The 15,635-nt window shown below is 55.2% G+C and overlaps 1 protein-coding gene across 2 annotated transcripts in view; it reads right to left on the minus strand.

The window, feature by feature from the left end:
• The window catches only part of RFWD3 (ring finger and WD repeat domain 3), a 38,767-nt gene that overhangs the window by 22,586 nt on the left and 546 nt on the right, over window positions 1-15,635 (minus strand). For both annotated transcript variants that reach the window (XM_068166534.1, XM_068166535.1), the window contains exons 2-6: window positions 13,597-13,969; window positions 11,717-11,946; window positions 4,737-4,825; window positions 4,440-4,637; window positions 1,164-1,255 (exon numbers count right to left, since the gene is read on the minus strand). In XM_068166534.1, the coding sequence (XP_068022635.1) occupies window positions 1,164-1,255; window positions 4,440-4,637; window positions 4,737-4,825; window positions 11,717-11,946; window positions 13,597-13,967 (980 nt within the window). In that variant the 5' untranslated portion in view covers window positions 13,968-13,969. The remainder of the gene's footprint in view (window positions 1-1,163; window positions 1,256-4,439; window positions 4,638-4,736; window positions 4,826-11,716; window positions 11,947-13,596; window positions 13,970-15,635) is intronic.

A 15,635-nucleotide genomic window follows, 5' to 3' on the forward strand; every position in this document is an offset into this window, starting at 1 on the left:
CCCCCGGTGGCATTTCAAGACACAGCACAAGATCACTTTTGCTGCAAGGCATGAACTCAAGTCATTCTGTTGGAGAGAACACCCTGGAGCACCTCTGCTAAGAGGACAGGCTGAGGGAGCTGCAGCTGTGGAGCCTGCAGAAGAGGAGACTCCAGCGGGGGACCTTAGAGCTGCCTTCCAAGGGCTGAAGAGATCCTACAACCACCACAGAATGGCTTAGGTTGAAAGGGACTTCAGAGATTATTTACTCCAACCACCCTGCTATGGGCAGGGACACCTCTCAACTAGACACAGCTGCACAAGGCTTCATCCAACCTGGCCTTAAACACCTCCAGGCATACAGGATGGAGACTCCACCACCTCCCTGGGCAGCATATCCCAATGGCCAACAACTCACTCTGTGAAGAACTTTCTCCTCACCTCAAGCTTTAACCTCCCCTGGCACAGCTTGAGACTGTGTCCTCTTGTTCTGGTGCTGGTTGCCTGGGAGAAGAGCCCAACCCCCTCCTGGCTACAACCTCCCTTCAGGTAGTTGTAGACAGCAATAAGGTCTCCTCCCTCACACTGAAGAACTTCTTCCTCAGCTCCAGACTAACCCTGCTCTCCCTCAGCTTCAAACCATTCCTTCTCTCATGAAAAGTCCCTCTGCAGCCTTCCTGTAGGATCCCTGCAGGTACTGGAAGGCTGCAGAGGGACTTTTCATAAGGGTGTCTGGCAAGAGGACAGGAGGGAATGGTTTGAAGTTGAGGGAGGGCAGGGTCAGGCTGGAGCTTAGGAAGAAGTTCTTCAATACAAGGGTGCTGAGACTCGGGAATGAGTTGCCCAGAGTGGCTGTGGATGCTCTCTCCCTGGAGGCGTTCAAGGCCAGGTTGGATGAGGCTCTGAGCAAACAAGTCTAGCTGAGAGGCATCCCTGCCCATGGCAGTGGGGTTGGAGCAGATGCAATCTGAGGTCCTTTCCAACCTAGGCCGTTCTGAGATGCCAGGGAAGCCATGGGCAGCGCAGCGAGGCCACGGTTTAAACCGGCCCCACTCACACCAATCACCAGGGGAATGCAGCTTGCTCCAGAGGAGCCAGCAGATTCAATCAGGAGGTAGAAGCCTGGGGACAGCTTGGAGTGGCATGTGAGCAGTGAGGTGCCACTGCAGGTGGAGACTCTGTACCTCTTCATGCGCTCCTGCTCGGCGGTGTCCAGCGCCTTCAGCGTGCGAGCGTAGAGGACCACGATGTCGGACCGCTTCGCCTTCTTGTTGCACTGCAACACAAGACAGCTGCAGCTCACCTCCAGGAATTCATCAGCTCTCCAAACAAGCTGTGAGAGTAGCATTCTCAAAGCAACCCTCGTGGCCCTGAAGGCAGAGGTCATCTGCTCGAGGACAACTCCACAAGCACAAACAATGAGCAGGGCCCAATTGCGAGAGGCTGCCTCGGGCAGGCACCGGGGCTCCAGCGAGGCTCACGGACCCCACTGCACCTTCACCAAGGCAGCTCCTGCCTCCTCACTACACTTATGCTGCTGAGGCACCACTGACAAGAACTAAAAGTTAAGAAGAGTGTGGCCAGCAGGTCAAGGGAGGCTCTCTTCCTCCTCCACTCCACCCTAGGGAGGCCACACCTAGAGTCCTGGGTCCAGTTCTGGGCTCCCCAGTTCAAGTAAGGCAGGAAACTACTGGAGAGAGTCCAGCAAAGGCTACAAAGCTGTTGAGAGGCCTGGAGCATCCCTGTGAGGAGCAAAGGCTGAGAGCCCTGGGGCTGGTGAGCCTGGAGCAGAGCAGCCCCAGAGGGGAGCTGAGCAATGCTCAGCAGGAGTTAAAGGAGCTGTGGGGGGCAAGAGGCTGGGGCCAGGCTCTGCTCAGTGGTGCCCAGGGACAGGACAAGGAGAAATGGGCACAAACTGGCAGCCAAGAATTTCCATCTGATGATGAGAAGCATCTTTGGTGTGAGGGTGCTGGAGGCCTGGAGCAGGCTGCCCAGAGAGGTGGTGGAGCCTCTTTCTCTAGAGAGATTCCAACCCCCACTGGCCATTGTGCTGCTGGGCAAGCAGCTGTGGGTGCCCTGCTTTAGCAGGGGGGTTGGACTGGATGATCTCCAACTCCCACCATGCTGGGGGGCTGTGATTCTCTCTCATTGGCAAGTAAATTTCAGGACCAAAATAACCAGACAAGGACCTAAAACCCAAGACTCCAGCCCAATCTCTTGTGTTGAAAACCTCACTGTGAGGCCAACGGACAAGGGTTCAGGAAGCCCCAAGGATACCTTCAACTCTTGTTCCCTTACTACACTCCTTCAATCACATCCTACAGCAGCATTCCAGTGTCAGCATGAAACACCAACACTCCACTGATTTCAGGCATTTCAGCCTTTGTGTGTGCCTGGTTGTGACCACTGAGACCTTAGTTTCACCTCAGAAAGAGGGGGACAATCCCTCCTGTTGAGCTGGGACGTGGAAGAAAGGACAGCATCTGCAAGCTGAGTGGTTTGCAAATGTGCTTTGGTGATCAGAGAAGCAGCAGAGAATAGTCAGATCAAGTTCACCTCTGCTGAGGACTAAATTCCTACCTGCCATTAAAACACAGACACTGACACAGGTTGCCCAGGGAGGTGGTAGAAGCCTCATCCCTGGAGGTTTTAAGGCCAGGCTGGATGGGGGCTCTGAGCAACCTGCTGTGGTGTGAGGTGTCCCTGCTCATGGCAGGGGGGGGAGGGTGGAGCTGGCTGAGCCTTGAGGTCCCTTCCAACCCTGACAACTCTGTGATTCTATTATTTAGTAGCACAAAAGCAGGGTGGGCAACAGATCCAGATCAGAGAACATCCCCTCCCCTTGGTAAAGAGCTGCCTTGGGGAGCAGTGAGTGCTAAGGCAGCTGTCCTGGCAGGCAGCAGCAGTCCCTGGTAGGATCAGGAATGCTGCAATTTCACACTAACTTGCACTTGAGTCACTTAGTATACAGAGCACCACAGGCAGCAAGCCTGCACTATTCAGCCAGGGAACACCCAGTTGCAAAGGACAGTGGCTGGAGACCAAGGGGAAGATGATTTAGCTTCCCTCCAGAGCAAGTTCTACCTAAGGAAGTTTTAGTCATTACATCCCTAGAAAGAAAGACAGAAAAAGGGAGTAAAGCTCCCCTTGCAAGTTGTTAGGGTTCAAGGAGAAAGCAGTCACAAGATTCCAGAGAGCAAAGATGCCAAGAACATCTCTGAGAATTGGGCCTGAGCTGGAGTGGGTGAAGAAAAGCTCAGACAGAACTGACAGAGGCAAGAAAAAGAAGGCTTGGGCCTTTGCTATGGCAACACTGATTCTTTAGGTTTTAATCCCAGGAAGTCTCTTGAAGGGAAGGAATCCTGCCCAAAGTCAAGCAAGACTCTGGAAGGTCTCAAAATGAGACAGCCAAAGAAATCCTGGACTCCCAGCCACACACTTGGGAAGCAATAGGACTGGACCTGAGTTAAAAGGTACTCTCTGACCTACTTTTTGCCAACATTCCTGCCTGGGAAAAAAAGGAGTAAGGCAAGGAAGCACATCAGAGAAGTGGAAACCTAATCACAAAACAAGGGTTTGAGTTGGAAGAGGCCTTAATGATCACCTAGTTCCAACCCCTCTGCCATGGGCAGAGACACCTCCTACTAGCCCAGGGTGCTCAAGGTCCCATCCAACCTGGCTTTGAATACTTCCAAGTTTGGACTCCCCACAACTTCCCTGAGCCACTTGATCCAGTGGCTCATCACCCTCATGGTGAAAACTTTCTTCCTGCTGTCTGATCTACACCCAGCTTCTTCCAGTTTGAAGGAAGAGATCAGCATTACCCATGAAAGCAAGCTGCCAAAAGAGCCTTAAAGCAGCAGCACCATCACTTGCAAATGGACAGGAAGAGTCAAGGTGTTTCTGTCTGCCCTCTGCAAGCTACCAAAAGCACCTGAACTGCTTCAAGGCTGCAAAAGCAGATCTGCTGCCAAACAGAAGAGAAAGGTGTGGATGCCCCCTCCCTGGGAGTGTTGAAGTCTAGGTTGGACAGGGCTTTGAGCCAACCTGCTCTAGTGGGAAGTGTCCCTGTCCATGGCAAGAGGGTTGGAACTGGATGATCTTTAGGGTCCCTTTCAACTCAATCCATTCTATGATTCTCAGCCAGATTTCTTGCCCTGGACAGCATTTCCTGATGCTCAGTTAATGGCTTGCAGGAATTGGTTGTTCCCACACTCCAGGACCAGAGTGCAGCATTCTGAAGCCAGTCACAGGTTTAAGCATTTGAGCTCTCCAACTTCTGAGTCTGCTCCTCACAAGCGCTCTGCTTCAGGGAGACAATCCAAGCCTTAAGAGCACTGCTAGACGTTCCTGGCCTAGATACAGCCCCAAAACTTTCTGGCAGCAGAATTCCTCAGGCAGCAAGCAGTCAGGGTGGCCATGCCTGCAGCAGAAGTTAAGCCCTGAAAGGCCCATTTTACCTGGGGGCACTTCCCTGCCTGTCCCTTGAGCCACTTCTCGATGCAGGTGTAACCAAAGAGGTGCCCGCAGCGCAGCGTCGACAGGCGGTGGGCCCCAGCGTTGGTCCACTGCTCCAAGCAGATGGCACAGGTGTCCCCTTCCTCCTCATACAGTGGTGCATAAGGAACTGATGGCTCCAGGTTCTTTACTGGACTGCTCTAGGATTTAAAAAAAGAGAAGTCACACTTCTTCCTTTCAGGCAAATGCAGCACTGACCACGTTGGATCTGCCTCTGAAAGCGTTTTGGGTCATCCTACCTGCTTTTGCTGGACTCCAGCCTGCTCAGCTGCTTCACTTCCATGTTCTGCAGGAGCTTGATGGGGCTCTGCTTGGCCCTGACTGGAAACTAAAGCAAGCAAAGAAATGAGCTGCTGCATAATGAAGGGACCCAAGTTCTGCTTGCCTTGATCTGAAAGCACTGGGGAACGAGGGTAAGCAGGTAGCAACAGCACAGCTTGCATACAAAGGTCCAGAGCAGGGTCCTGGACACCAAAGGACAGGCAGCCTAGGAGTAAATTTCCTTCTACTCACCAGCCTAAACCTCCCCTGGAGCAGCTTGAGACTGTGTCCTCTTGTTCTGCTGCTGTTTGCCTAAGAGAGCAACCTCCACCTGGCTACAACCTCCCTTCAGCAACCCCCACCTCATGACTACTAAACCATGGCACCAAGTGCCACATCCAATCCCCTCCCGAACACCTCCAGGGATGGGGACTCCACCACCTCCCTGGGCAGCACATCCCAATGGCCAACAACTCTCTCTGGGAAGAACTTTCTCCTCACCTCCAGCCTAAACCTCCCCTGGAGCAGCATGAGACTCTGTCCTCTTGTTCTGGTGCTGGGTGCCTGGGAGAAGAGCCCACCCCCCAACTGGCTACAACCTCCCTTCAGGTAGTTGTAGAGACCAAGGTGGTCTCCCCTGAGCCTCCTCCAGAACTTTGTGCTTTCACAGAAGCAGAGCCCCACCATGGTGGGGGTTGGAAGGGACCTCTGCAGACCATCCAGTCCAACCCCCCTGCTAAAGCAGGGCACTCATAGCAGCTTGCCCAGGATCACAGTGGCCAGCTGAGATTGGAAGCTCTCCAGAGAAGGAGACTCCACAACCTCCCTGGGCAGCCTGATCCAGGCCTCCAGCAGCCTCACACCAAATAGGTTTCTCCTCATCTTCAAATGGAACCTCCTGTGTGCCAATTTGTGCCCATTTCTCCTTGTCCTGTCGCTGAGCACCACTGACAGCAGTCTAGCCACAGCCTTTTGGCCCACTCCCTCCACCTGCTGGCCACATTCTTCTTCCTTCAGCCTCAGCCTCTTGCTGAGCATTGCTCAGCTCCCCTCTGGGGCTGCCCTCCTGCAGGCTCAACAGCCCCAGGGCTCTCAGCCTTTGCTCCTCACAGAGATGCTCCAGGCCCCTCAGCACCTCCATAGCCTACTTGATTCTCCTAGTAGTTCTGGGAAGTCCAGAACTGGCCCCAGTACTTCAGCTGTGGCCTCAGTAGGGCAGAATAGAGGGGGGAGGAGAACCTCCCTCCTGTTGGCCACACTCTTCTTCATTAACACAAGTAGACCACTGACCTCCTTAGCCACGAGGGCACATTGCTAACTCATGGTGAACTTCTTGCCCAGCAGCACGTCACCCCTCACCTCTACTGGTACAGGGGGTTATTCCTCCACAGCTGCAGGACCCTACAGCTTGCCCTTGCTGAACTTCATGGGGCTCCTCTCTGCCTACCTGCCCAGGTCTTTCCTTTCATGGAAAGCAGCAGAGTTTGAGCAAGTTGAGTGAAACAAGAGAGGTCTTTTACAGACAGCAAGCATTATGAGCCTTTTCCAACCTGCTAGACACCAGCACCTGTGTACAGGCCTACAGCTGGGCTCAGTGAGGGACAGAACCCCCACATCATTAGGCCCAGAGGAAGACTGACACCACTACACAGAAGCTCTTTTGCCAAGGGGATCCAAGCATACATATTTCATGTGCCCAGAAAGCATTTCCAGTATGCTCTCTGCCCATTCCCCCTGAGTGAAGCAGCTTTCCAGCTGGCCCTCAGCCCAGCCACCAATTCTGCTAGGCCATGTGGTTATGTGCTGGGCCTCTGCTAGCCCTTCTCTTGGAGCATGGGCCAGCTTCATTTGGACTACCACCACTAGCAGGCTGGGGAAAATAAGAGGAGCAGAAATCCCCATCTGCCCCTTATCTCCTGTCAACACAGACATCACTCACACCAAGTAATGGAGGCAGATATTCTCAAGCCAGTATGAGGGAAGGAGAGAGGGAAGGAGAGAGGGAAGGAGAGAGGGAAGGAGAGAGGGAAGGAGAGAGGGAAGGAGAGAGGGAAGGAGAGAGGGAAGGAGAGAGGGAAGGAGAGAGGGAAGGAGAGAGGGAAGGAGAGAGGGAAGGAGAGAGGGAAGGAGAGAGGGAAGGAGAGAGGGAAGGAGAGAGGGAAGGAGAGAGGGAAGGAGAGAGGGAAGGAGAGAGGGAAGGAGAGAGGGAAGGAGAGAGGGAAGGAGAGAGGGAAGGAGAGAGGGAAGGAGAGAGGGAAGGAGAGAGGGAAGGAGAGAGGGAAGGAGAGAGGGAAGGAGAGAGGGAAGGAGAGAGGGAAGGAGAGAGGGAAGGAGAGAGGGAAGGAGAGAGGGAAGGAGAGAGGGAAGGAGAGAGGGAAGGAGAGAGGGAAGGAGAGAGGGAAGGAGAGAGGGAAGGAGAGAGGGAAGGAGAGAGGGAAGGAGAGAGGGAAGGAGAGAGGGAAGGAGAGAGGGAAGGAGAGAGGGAAGGAGAGAGGGAAGGAGAGAGGGAAGGAGAGAGGGAAGGAGAGAGGGAAGGAGAGAGGGAAGGAGAGAGGGAAGGAGAGAGGGAAGGAGAGAGGGAAGGAGAGAGGGAAGGAGAGAGGGAAGGAGAGAGGGAAGGAGAGAGGGAAGGAGAGAGGGAAGGAGAGAGGGAAGGAGAGAGGGAAGGAGAGAGGGAAGGAGAGAGGGAAGGAGAGAGGGAAGGAGAGAGGGAAGGAGAGAGGGAAGGAGAGAGGGAAGGAGAGAGGGAAGGAGAGAGGGAAGGAGAGAGGGAAGGAGAGAGGGAAGGAGAGAGGGAAGGAGAGAGGGAAGGAGAGAGGGAAGGAGAGAGGGAAGGAGAGAGGGAAGGAGAGAGGGAAGGAGAGAGGGAAGGAGAGAGGGAAGGAGAGAGGGAAGGAGAGAGGGAAGGAGAGAGGGAAGGAGAGAGGGAAGGAGAGAGGGAAGGAGAGAGGGAAGGAGAGAGGGAAGGAGAGAGGGAAGGAGAGAGGGAAGGAGAGAGGGAAGGAGAGAGGGAAGGAGAGAGGGAAGGAGAGAGGGAAGGAGAGAGGGAAGGAGAGAGGGAAGGAGAGAGGGAAGGAGAGAGGGAAGGAGAGAGGGAAGGAGAGAGGGAAGGAGAGAGGGAAGGAGAGAGGGAAGGAGAGAGGGAAGGAGAGAGGGAAGGAGAGAGGGAAGGAGAGAGGGAAGGAGAGAGGGAAGGAGAGAGGGAAGGAGAGAGGGAAGGAGAGAGGGAAGGAGAGAGGGAAGGAGAGAGGGAAGGAGAGAGGGAAGGAGAGAGGGAAGGAGAGAGGGAAGGAGAGAGGGAAGGAGAGAGGGAAGGAGAGAGGGAAGGAGAGAGGGAAGGAGAGAGGGAAGGAGAGAGGGAAGGAGAGAGGGAAGGAGAGAGGGAAGGAGAGAGGGAAGGAGAGAGGGAAGGAGAGAGGGAAGGAGAGAGGGAAGGAGAGAGGGAAGGAGAGAGGGAAGGAGAGAGGGAAGGAGAGAGGGAAGGAGAGAGGGAAGGAGAGAGGGAAGGAGAGAGGGAAGGAGAGAGGGAAGGAGAGAGGGAAGGAGAGAGGGAAGGAGAGAGGGAAGGAGAGAGGGAAGGAGAGAGGGAAGGAGAGAGGGAAGGAGAGAGGGAAGGAGAGAGGGAAGGAGAGAGGGAAGGAGAGAGGGAAGGAGAGAGGGAAGGAGAGAGGGAAGGAGAGAGGGAAGGAGAGAGGGAAGGAGAGAGGGAAGGAGAGAGGGAAGGAGAGAGGGAAGGAGAGAGGGAAGGAGAGAGGGAAGGAGAGAGGGAATCAGCCTCTGTGGCTCTGGGCTGAGAAGGACCCAGTGGCTTAGACAAAGCAGAAGACAAGGGAACTCCAAACCCAGCAGAGAGCACATGTTCACACAGCAATAGGTTGCACTTGACAGCTTGAGCTCCTGTCACGTGTGAGAGTAGCTCAGAGCAAGCAGAAGGGATCTGTGCAAAAGGCACCTCAGAGATGGGCCCCTCACAACCAAGGGAGGTGGCAAGGTGTGCTGGCCTGTCAGAACCAAACCTCAGGGCAGAGAGTGAAGCAGAAGGACACTGCACAGAGATTGAAGGGGAAAGAAATAACCTTGCTGTGGTGCTCTCTGGGCACTGATAACCTTGGCCAGCAGGTTAGCTGTTTGTCACTGTTACATAAGCTCTGTGTGTGCAGCACAAAGAATGCCACTGAGGTGTGTGGCAGCCTGTGAACACGAGGCTGGAGCAAGGGCTGTGAGGCAGAAAAAGCTGAGGGAGGGACAAGACAAAAAGCTCTCTGTCCTAAGCACCTCTGCCTCCTCAGCTGTCACAAGAAGTTACAGGAATGAAAGCAGGCTGAGATCCCAAATCACTTGAAAAAAAATCCTGGATCTGAGCCTGAGCTCAGTGCCGATGGCCAAGGAGTGATGGGAAGAGTGGTTGAAACCACATCAGGATGTGCTGCCACGCAGTGAGACCAGGACAGGCTGGAGAGCTGAAAGGCAGCAACCTCAGGCAGTTCAACCAGGGGAGGAACAAGCCCCTGCAGGATAGGTGAGGAATGACCTGCTGGAAAGCAGCTCTGTGGAGGAGGACCTGGGAGTGCTGGTGGGCAAGAAGTTCACCATGAGCTAGCAATGTGCCCTCGTGGCTAAGGAGGTCAATGGTCAACTTGTGTTAATGAAGAAGAGTGTGGCCAACAGGAGGGAGGTTCTCCTCCCCCCTCTATTCTGCCCTACTGAGGCCACAGCTGAAGTACTGGGGCCAGTTCTGGACTTCCCAGAGCCCAGAAGTACAGGGAGAATCAAGTAGGCTATGGAGGTGCTGAGGGGCCTGGAGCATCTCTGTGAGGAGCAAAGGCTGAGAGCCCTGGGGCTGTTGAGCCTGGAGAGGGGCAGCCCCAGAGGGGAGCTGAGCAATGCTCAGCAAGAGATAAAGGGTGGAGGGCAAGAGGCTGGAGCCAGATCCTTGTCAGTGGTGCCCAGGGACAGGCCAAGGGGCATCAGACAAACTGGAACCCAAGAATTTCCATCTGAAGATGAGGAGAAACTTCTTTGGTGTATGGGTGCTGGAGCTCTGGAGCAGGCTGCCCAGAGAGGTTGTAGAGTCTCCTCTGGAGAGATTCTAAAGCTACCTGGCCATTGGGATCCTGAGCAAGCTGCTGTGGGTGCCCTGCTTTAGCATGGAGGTTGGACTTGATGATCTCAAGAGGTGTCTCTTCCAACCCTCACCATGCTGGGACTCCAATCTGCTATGTCCAGTAACACACCTTGACAATACCTAAGAGGGTGTGTGCTGAGCACTGGTCTCTCATACTTGCAGTTGTCCTAACACTTCAGGACTCTTTGGAAGCAGCAGCCTGTATTTAACCTGATGAGAGCAGTCACCCTGCTGCTGCTCTAGGAGCACCTTGCCAAAAAAAGAAGGTGGCAGCAGCCTGCTGCTGTCAGCCATGGGCACAAAGATCCCTTAGCACCATCTGTCGTGCAGCTGGGAAGGAATTTTCCCTCTGAGGTTTGCAGCACAATCAACCAGGTTGGAAGAGACCTCCATGATCATCCAAGTCCAACTGAACTGAACCCTCTACCCCCCCCACCTAACCCAACCCCCCCCTCCACCACCCCCCTAGCCAAACTGCCCCCCTCTACCTCCCCCAGCCCACAACCCCCAGCCCAACCACCCCCATGCCCGCCCAACCCCCCCTAAACCAAGCCCCCCTAAACCAAGCCCACCACCCCTCACCCCCCACTTAACCCAACCCCCAATCCATGCCCCCCTAAACCATGCCCCCTCTAAAACAACCCCTCCATGCCCCCCAAACCACCCTCCCCATGCCAACACCACCCTCCACCCTCACCTAACCCAACCCCCCATGCCCCCTCAAACCACCCCCCTCCACGCCCCCCATACCCCCCCAACCAACCCCCCCATGCCCCCCCTAAACCACTCCCCATACCAACACCACCCTCCACCCCCACCTAACCCAACCCCCACCATGCCCCCCTAAACCACCACCCCATGCCCCCCCTAAACCAACCCCCCCATACCAACACCACCCTCCACCCCCCAACCTAACCCAACCCCCCCATGCCCCCCTGAACCACCCCCCTCCATGACCACCATGCCCCCCCAAACCAACGCCCCCATGCCCCCCCTAAACCACCCCCCCATACCAACACCACCCCCCACCTAACCCAACCCCCCCTCCTATGCCCCCCTAAACTGACCCCCACCATACCCCCCCCAAACTACTCCCCCTAAACCACCCCCCCCCCATGTCCCCCCTAAAGCAACCCTCCCATGCTCCCCCTAAACCAGCCCTGGAGGTGTTTAGGAAGAGCCTGGATGGTGTGCTTGGTGCCCTGGTTGAGTTGATCAGATGGTGTTGGGGGACAGGTTGGCCTTGGCAGCACATTCCCATGGACAATCTCCTTCTGGGAGGACTTTTTTCCTCAGATTAAGCCTAAACCTCCCCTGGCACAGCTTGAGACTGTGTCCTCTTGTTCTGGTGATGCTTGCCTGGGAGAAGAGACCAACACCCACCTGGCTACAACCTCCCTTCAGGGAGTTGGAGAGAGCAAGAAGGTCTCCCCTGAGCCTCCTCTTCTGCAGGCTAAGCAACCCCAGCTCCCTCAGCCTCTCCTCACAGGGCTGTGCCCCAGACCCCTCCCCAGCTTTCTTGCCCTTCTCTGGACACCTTCCAGCAGCTCAACCTCTTTCCTAACCTGAGGAGCCCAGAGCTGGACACAGGACTCAAGGGGTGGCGTGAGCAGTGCTGAGCACAGGGCAGGATGAGCTCCCTGCTCCTGCTGGCCACACTGCTCCTGCTGCAGGCCAGGATGCCCTTGGCCTTCTTGGCCCCCTGGGCACACTGCTGGCTCCTGTTCAGCTGCTCTCCACCACTCCCCCCAGGTCCCTCTCTGTCCCCAGCCTGTAGCACAGCAAGATGAGCTCCTGAACTTGGTCTCTACACAGATCAACTACAGCACAAACCTCCTGAGCCAGCTGCTGGAGGAATCTCCTGGGTTGATGGTGCTGCAGCCTCCACTTCCTCCTCCTCCTCCTCCTCAGTAGTGCTGCTGTCAGAGTCATTCACTTCTATTGTTTCATCTGAGCCCTGCTGCTGGTTGTTCCCTGAAACACCTGAGGGCTCCTGGTGTAGAACAGGTCCTGTAGTTGGCTCTTGTGTCCTCCTGAGTTGAAAGTAACTGTCCAGTGCTGCCCTGGGTCCAGACAAACAGAAAACAACCCCCAGCCAGTTACTCTGGGGAAGGCAAAGGCTCAGCACTTTTCTCCATGCTGGTTTGCAGTACAACTCCCAGGCTCTGACTGCAATGGGAAGACAAAGTGACTGGGTCAGACCTTCCTGGGTAGATGGGCAACCCATACAACTGCCCACCCTAGGAACCATCAGCAAGCATTCCTTCTGCTCACAGCAAAGCTCCATCTCAGTGCCACAATGATGTTCTCCTCTTTTAGGGTGGGTGGTAAGGAGGGGTTGAAGAGGAGCAAAGCAATACCCACCCTAAGGACTGTTCACAGACAGCCTCAGGAACTCCTACCCTAGCCTGACAATCCCAGTCCACACCTGGTTCCCAAAGCCACTGCTATCAGTTTCCTTCACTGCCTACCCTGTGCCTCATCTTTCTGCTTTCCCTCTTCTCTCCTTCACTCCTGGACAGAAACATCCTCCCACTCCCCCCTCCCATCCCCCCCAATCAGTTCAGCTATCATCTCAACTGTCCCTCAGATTCAAAAGGGAACTTTCTCAGTTTGCCTTCTAGCCCTGAGAGCTCCAGTGACCTTCCCAGGCAATCCAAGGGCAAACAGCAGAGTGATGGATGCTTAATCATCTGGGAAGGTGTGGAATTCCTGTTCTCACTTCTTCCCCACATTAAAGGCAGTGCTCCAGTTAATTACAATTTCACCCCTGGCATTTACAAAAGCTACAAAACCCAAATGAAGCAGGACTGGGGATTTCTTTCTGGCTGGAGAGCCCTTTAAAACCCATCACAAATGGTACTACCCCCAAAAAAAATACTGCATTTTTCCTCTCTTTGCCTGGAGGAAACCAAACCAAACCAACCCAACCCCACAGGAAAAAAAACTATCTCACTTTGCACATTTGTGCAGCAGCTGCCACCAGACAACCTGCTCAGGCCATCTCCAAAGCAAAGATGAAATGCAAGCAGAGCACAAGCTCCACTGAGCTGAAGGCTGGCTGGAAGTGCTGAGCATCAGCAGTGCTGCAAGGGAGCACCGAGAGGAACCTGGCAGAGCAGTGGGGATGGTGAGAGCAGCAGCTCTGAAAGCAAGAGGGCTCAGGGGTTCCCCCCACCAAGAAATTATGAAGTGGGAGAGGCTTGAAGGGACCTCTGGGGGTTGAGTCCAAACCCCTTGCCAAAGCAGGGTCAGCCAGGAACACAGCCAGATGAGCCTCAAAAGTCTCCAGAGAAGGAGACTCCACAGCCTCTCTGGGCAGCCTGCTCCAAGGCTCCAGCACCCTCACAGGGAAGAAATTTCTCTTCACCTTCAGGTCAAACATCCTGCGCTCCAGTTTGTACCCACTGCCCCTTCTCCCATCACAGGGCACCACTGACAAGAGACTGGCACCTTCTTCTTGACACCCCCCCCCTTCAGATATTTATAAACACTCATCAGAGCTCCTCTCAGTCTTCTCTCTTCCAGACTAAGTGAGGGGACTCACTTCACCAGGGCAAACCACCCTGCCAGCAGAGATCAGTGTGCTGAGCCACCAAGCTTAAAGGGCATGTGAGCTGCCCAGAACATGGGCACAGCCCAGAGTGAGCCAGACGGTTCCACACTGGTAAGAGAGGTGACAGGAGTGCAGTTCAGGCCCATCTCTGCTTTACCTGGTGCTGACTGTCCTCCGGGAGCCTCCAACCCTCTGCTGCCCGCGAACTCTCCTGACCCGCGGGCGCTGCGTGGCCTGCGGCACAGGTCGAGGGGGATCCAAGGCCCCTTGCGGCCTCTGCAGGCCATGGAGAGCAGCAGGGGCCGGCTGCGAGGCAGGCCCAGCGGCAGCTTCCCCGCTTGCACCGGCGCTCGGGGTGCCAACAGCGGCAGGGAGCACGGCCAGGCGGCTGCCTCCTCCCTCCCCTAGCGCTGGGGTCTGGGACGGCAGCGACGCCGGAGCAGAGGGCTCCGGGGGAAGCCTCCCGGGGTTCTCTGCGGAGTAAGCAGCCACGGGCTGGAGATCAACTTCCATCTCTTCTTGAGCCATTTCTGCAGAGAGATAAAGAGAAGTCCATCAGTCTAGAGAAGTCCATCAGCCTTCAGTTGCAAGTGTGCTCCTGCTTCCAAGCCTGACGGTGGAGAGCAGCAGGTGCAGCTGGCAGGCACTACAAAAGCCTTTTGAATTCACACTCAGAACAGAGTTTGTCCTTTTACAGCAGAGCTAAACCACCCCAAGTCAATACAGGCACCTGAGGTGCCCAGAACAGGCAGCACCATCCCAGAACCCTGCACTCAAAGCCTTTGGTTCAGCAGCAGCTAGCACCAAAGGCACATCCCAACATCGATGGGCTTGGAGGTCTCTTCCAACCTGGTCTGCTCTATCCTATCAACTTCAGTAAGTCTTTAGGTGGATGTGGAAAGCCAAAGGTTTCTTGCTGGCATCATCTACTTGCCAGGAAGTTCATGTGGATCTTGGAGAACAATCTGGAAGCACTCTAGAGATCCTCCATGGTGAGCAGCACTGCACCAACACCCACAAAGGGAAGCTCTGCAGCACAGCCCTCTCACTGCCCTGGCTTTATTCTCAAGCTGCTTGGAGTAAAACTCCATTGTGGTGACAGCTCACTGTGACCCTCACCTGCAGCTCACTGCAAGTGCTGTATATTCCCCAACAGAGAATCCCAGCGTGGTGGGGGTTGGAAGGGACCTCTGGAGACCACCCAGTCCAAGGCCCCTGCTCCAGCATCTAGTTCCTGCCCATGGCAGCAGGGTTGGGACTCCTTCTACCAGCCCAGGTCGCTCAAGGCCTCATCCAATCTGGCCTGGAACACCTCCAGGGAGGGGGCAGCCACAACCTCCCTGGGCAGCCTGTTCCAGTGTCTCCCCACCCTCACTGCCAAGAATTTCTTCCTCATCTCCAGTGCCAATCTCCCCTCTTCAAGCTCAAAGCCATTCCCCCTTATCACACACAGAATCACCAAGGTTGGAAGAGACCTCAAAGATCATCCAGTCCAACCTGTCACCACAGACCTCATGGCTAAACCATGGCACCAAGTGCCACGTCCAATCCCCTCCTGAACACCTCCAGGGATGGGGACTCCACCACCTCTCACCACAAGCTCTTGTAAAAAGAATCTCCCCCCCTGTAAGGCTTTGTTGACCTTTACATAAACTCTAAGTTAAGAATAATTTCATGATGCTTCTCCTCAGTACCAACCCAATCTAAATCAAGCTGAGAAGAGATGTTAAAAGCCACCTCCCCCCCTGAACAGTCACACAGCTGAGCTATGAGAACATCCCACGACCAAGCACCGCTGCTGGAGCACAAATCTGGCATCCAGGATACAGCTGCCACCTGTGATAAGCACAAGAGACCCTTCCCCACAAATTAACACTGAAACCACTGCAAGCACTCACCACCGCGGGTTAACTAACTCCGGGTATTTCTCACTAAGAATAATCCCAGCCAGCCTGATCTAGTGCGGGGTGTCCCTGCCCATGGCAGGGGGGTTGGAACTGAATGATCCTTGTGGTCCCTTCCCACCCTGACTGGTGCTATGAATACCAATGAAACCCGGTTAAACCCGGCAACTTCACCATCAAACCCGAGCCTCCCCGAGAGGGGCAGAGGCCAGCGCTGCCTCCAGCCAGCTGCCTCCCTGCCAGCCGCCGGGAGAGCCCGCGGGGGGGGAGGGGGCTGCACAAACAAGCCCCT

The sequence above is a fragment of the Melanerpes formicivorus genome, unplaced genomic scaffold, assembly GCF_026170545.1.
Source record: "Melanerpes formicivorus ecotype bairdi unplaced genomic scaffold, bMelFor1.0.p_v2 SCAF_102, whole genome shotgun sequence".
In the NCBI taxonomy this organism is placed as follows: domain Eukaryota; kingdom Metazoa; phylum Chordata; class Aves; order Piciformes; family Picidae; genus Melanerpes; species Melanerpes formicivorus.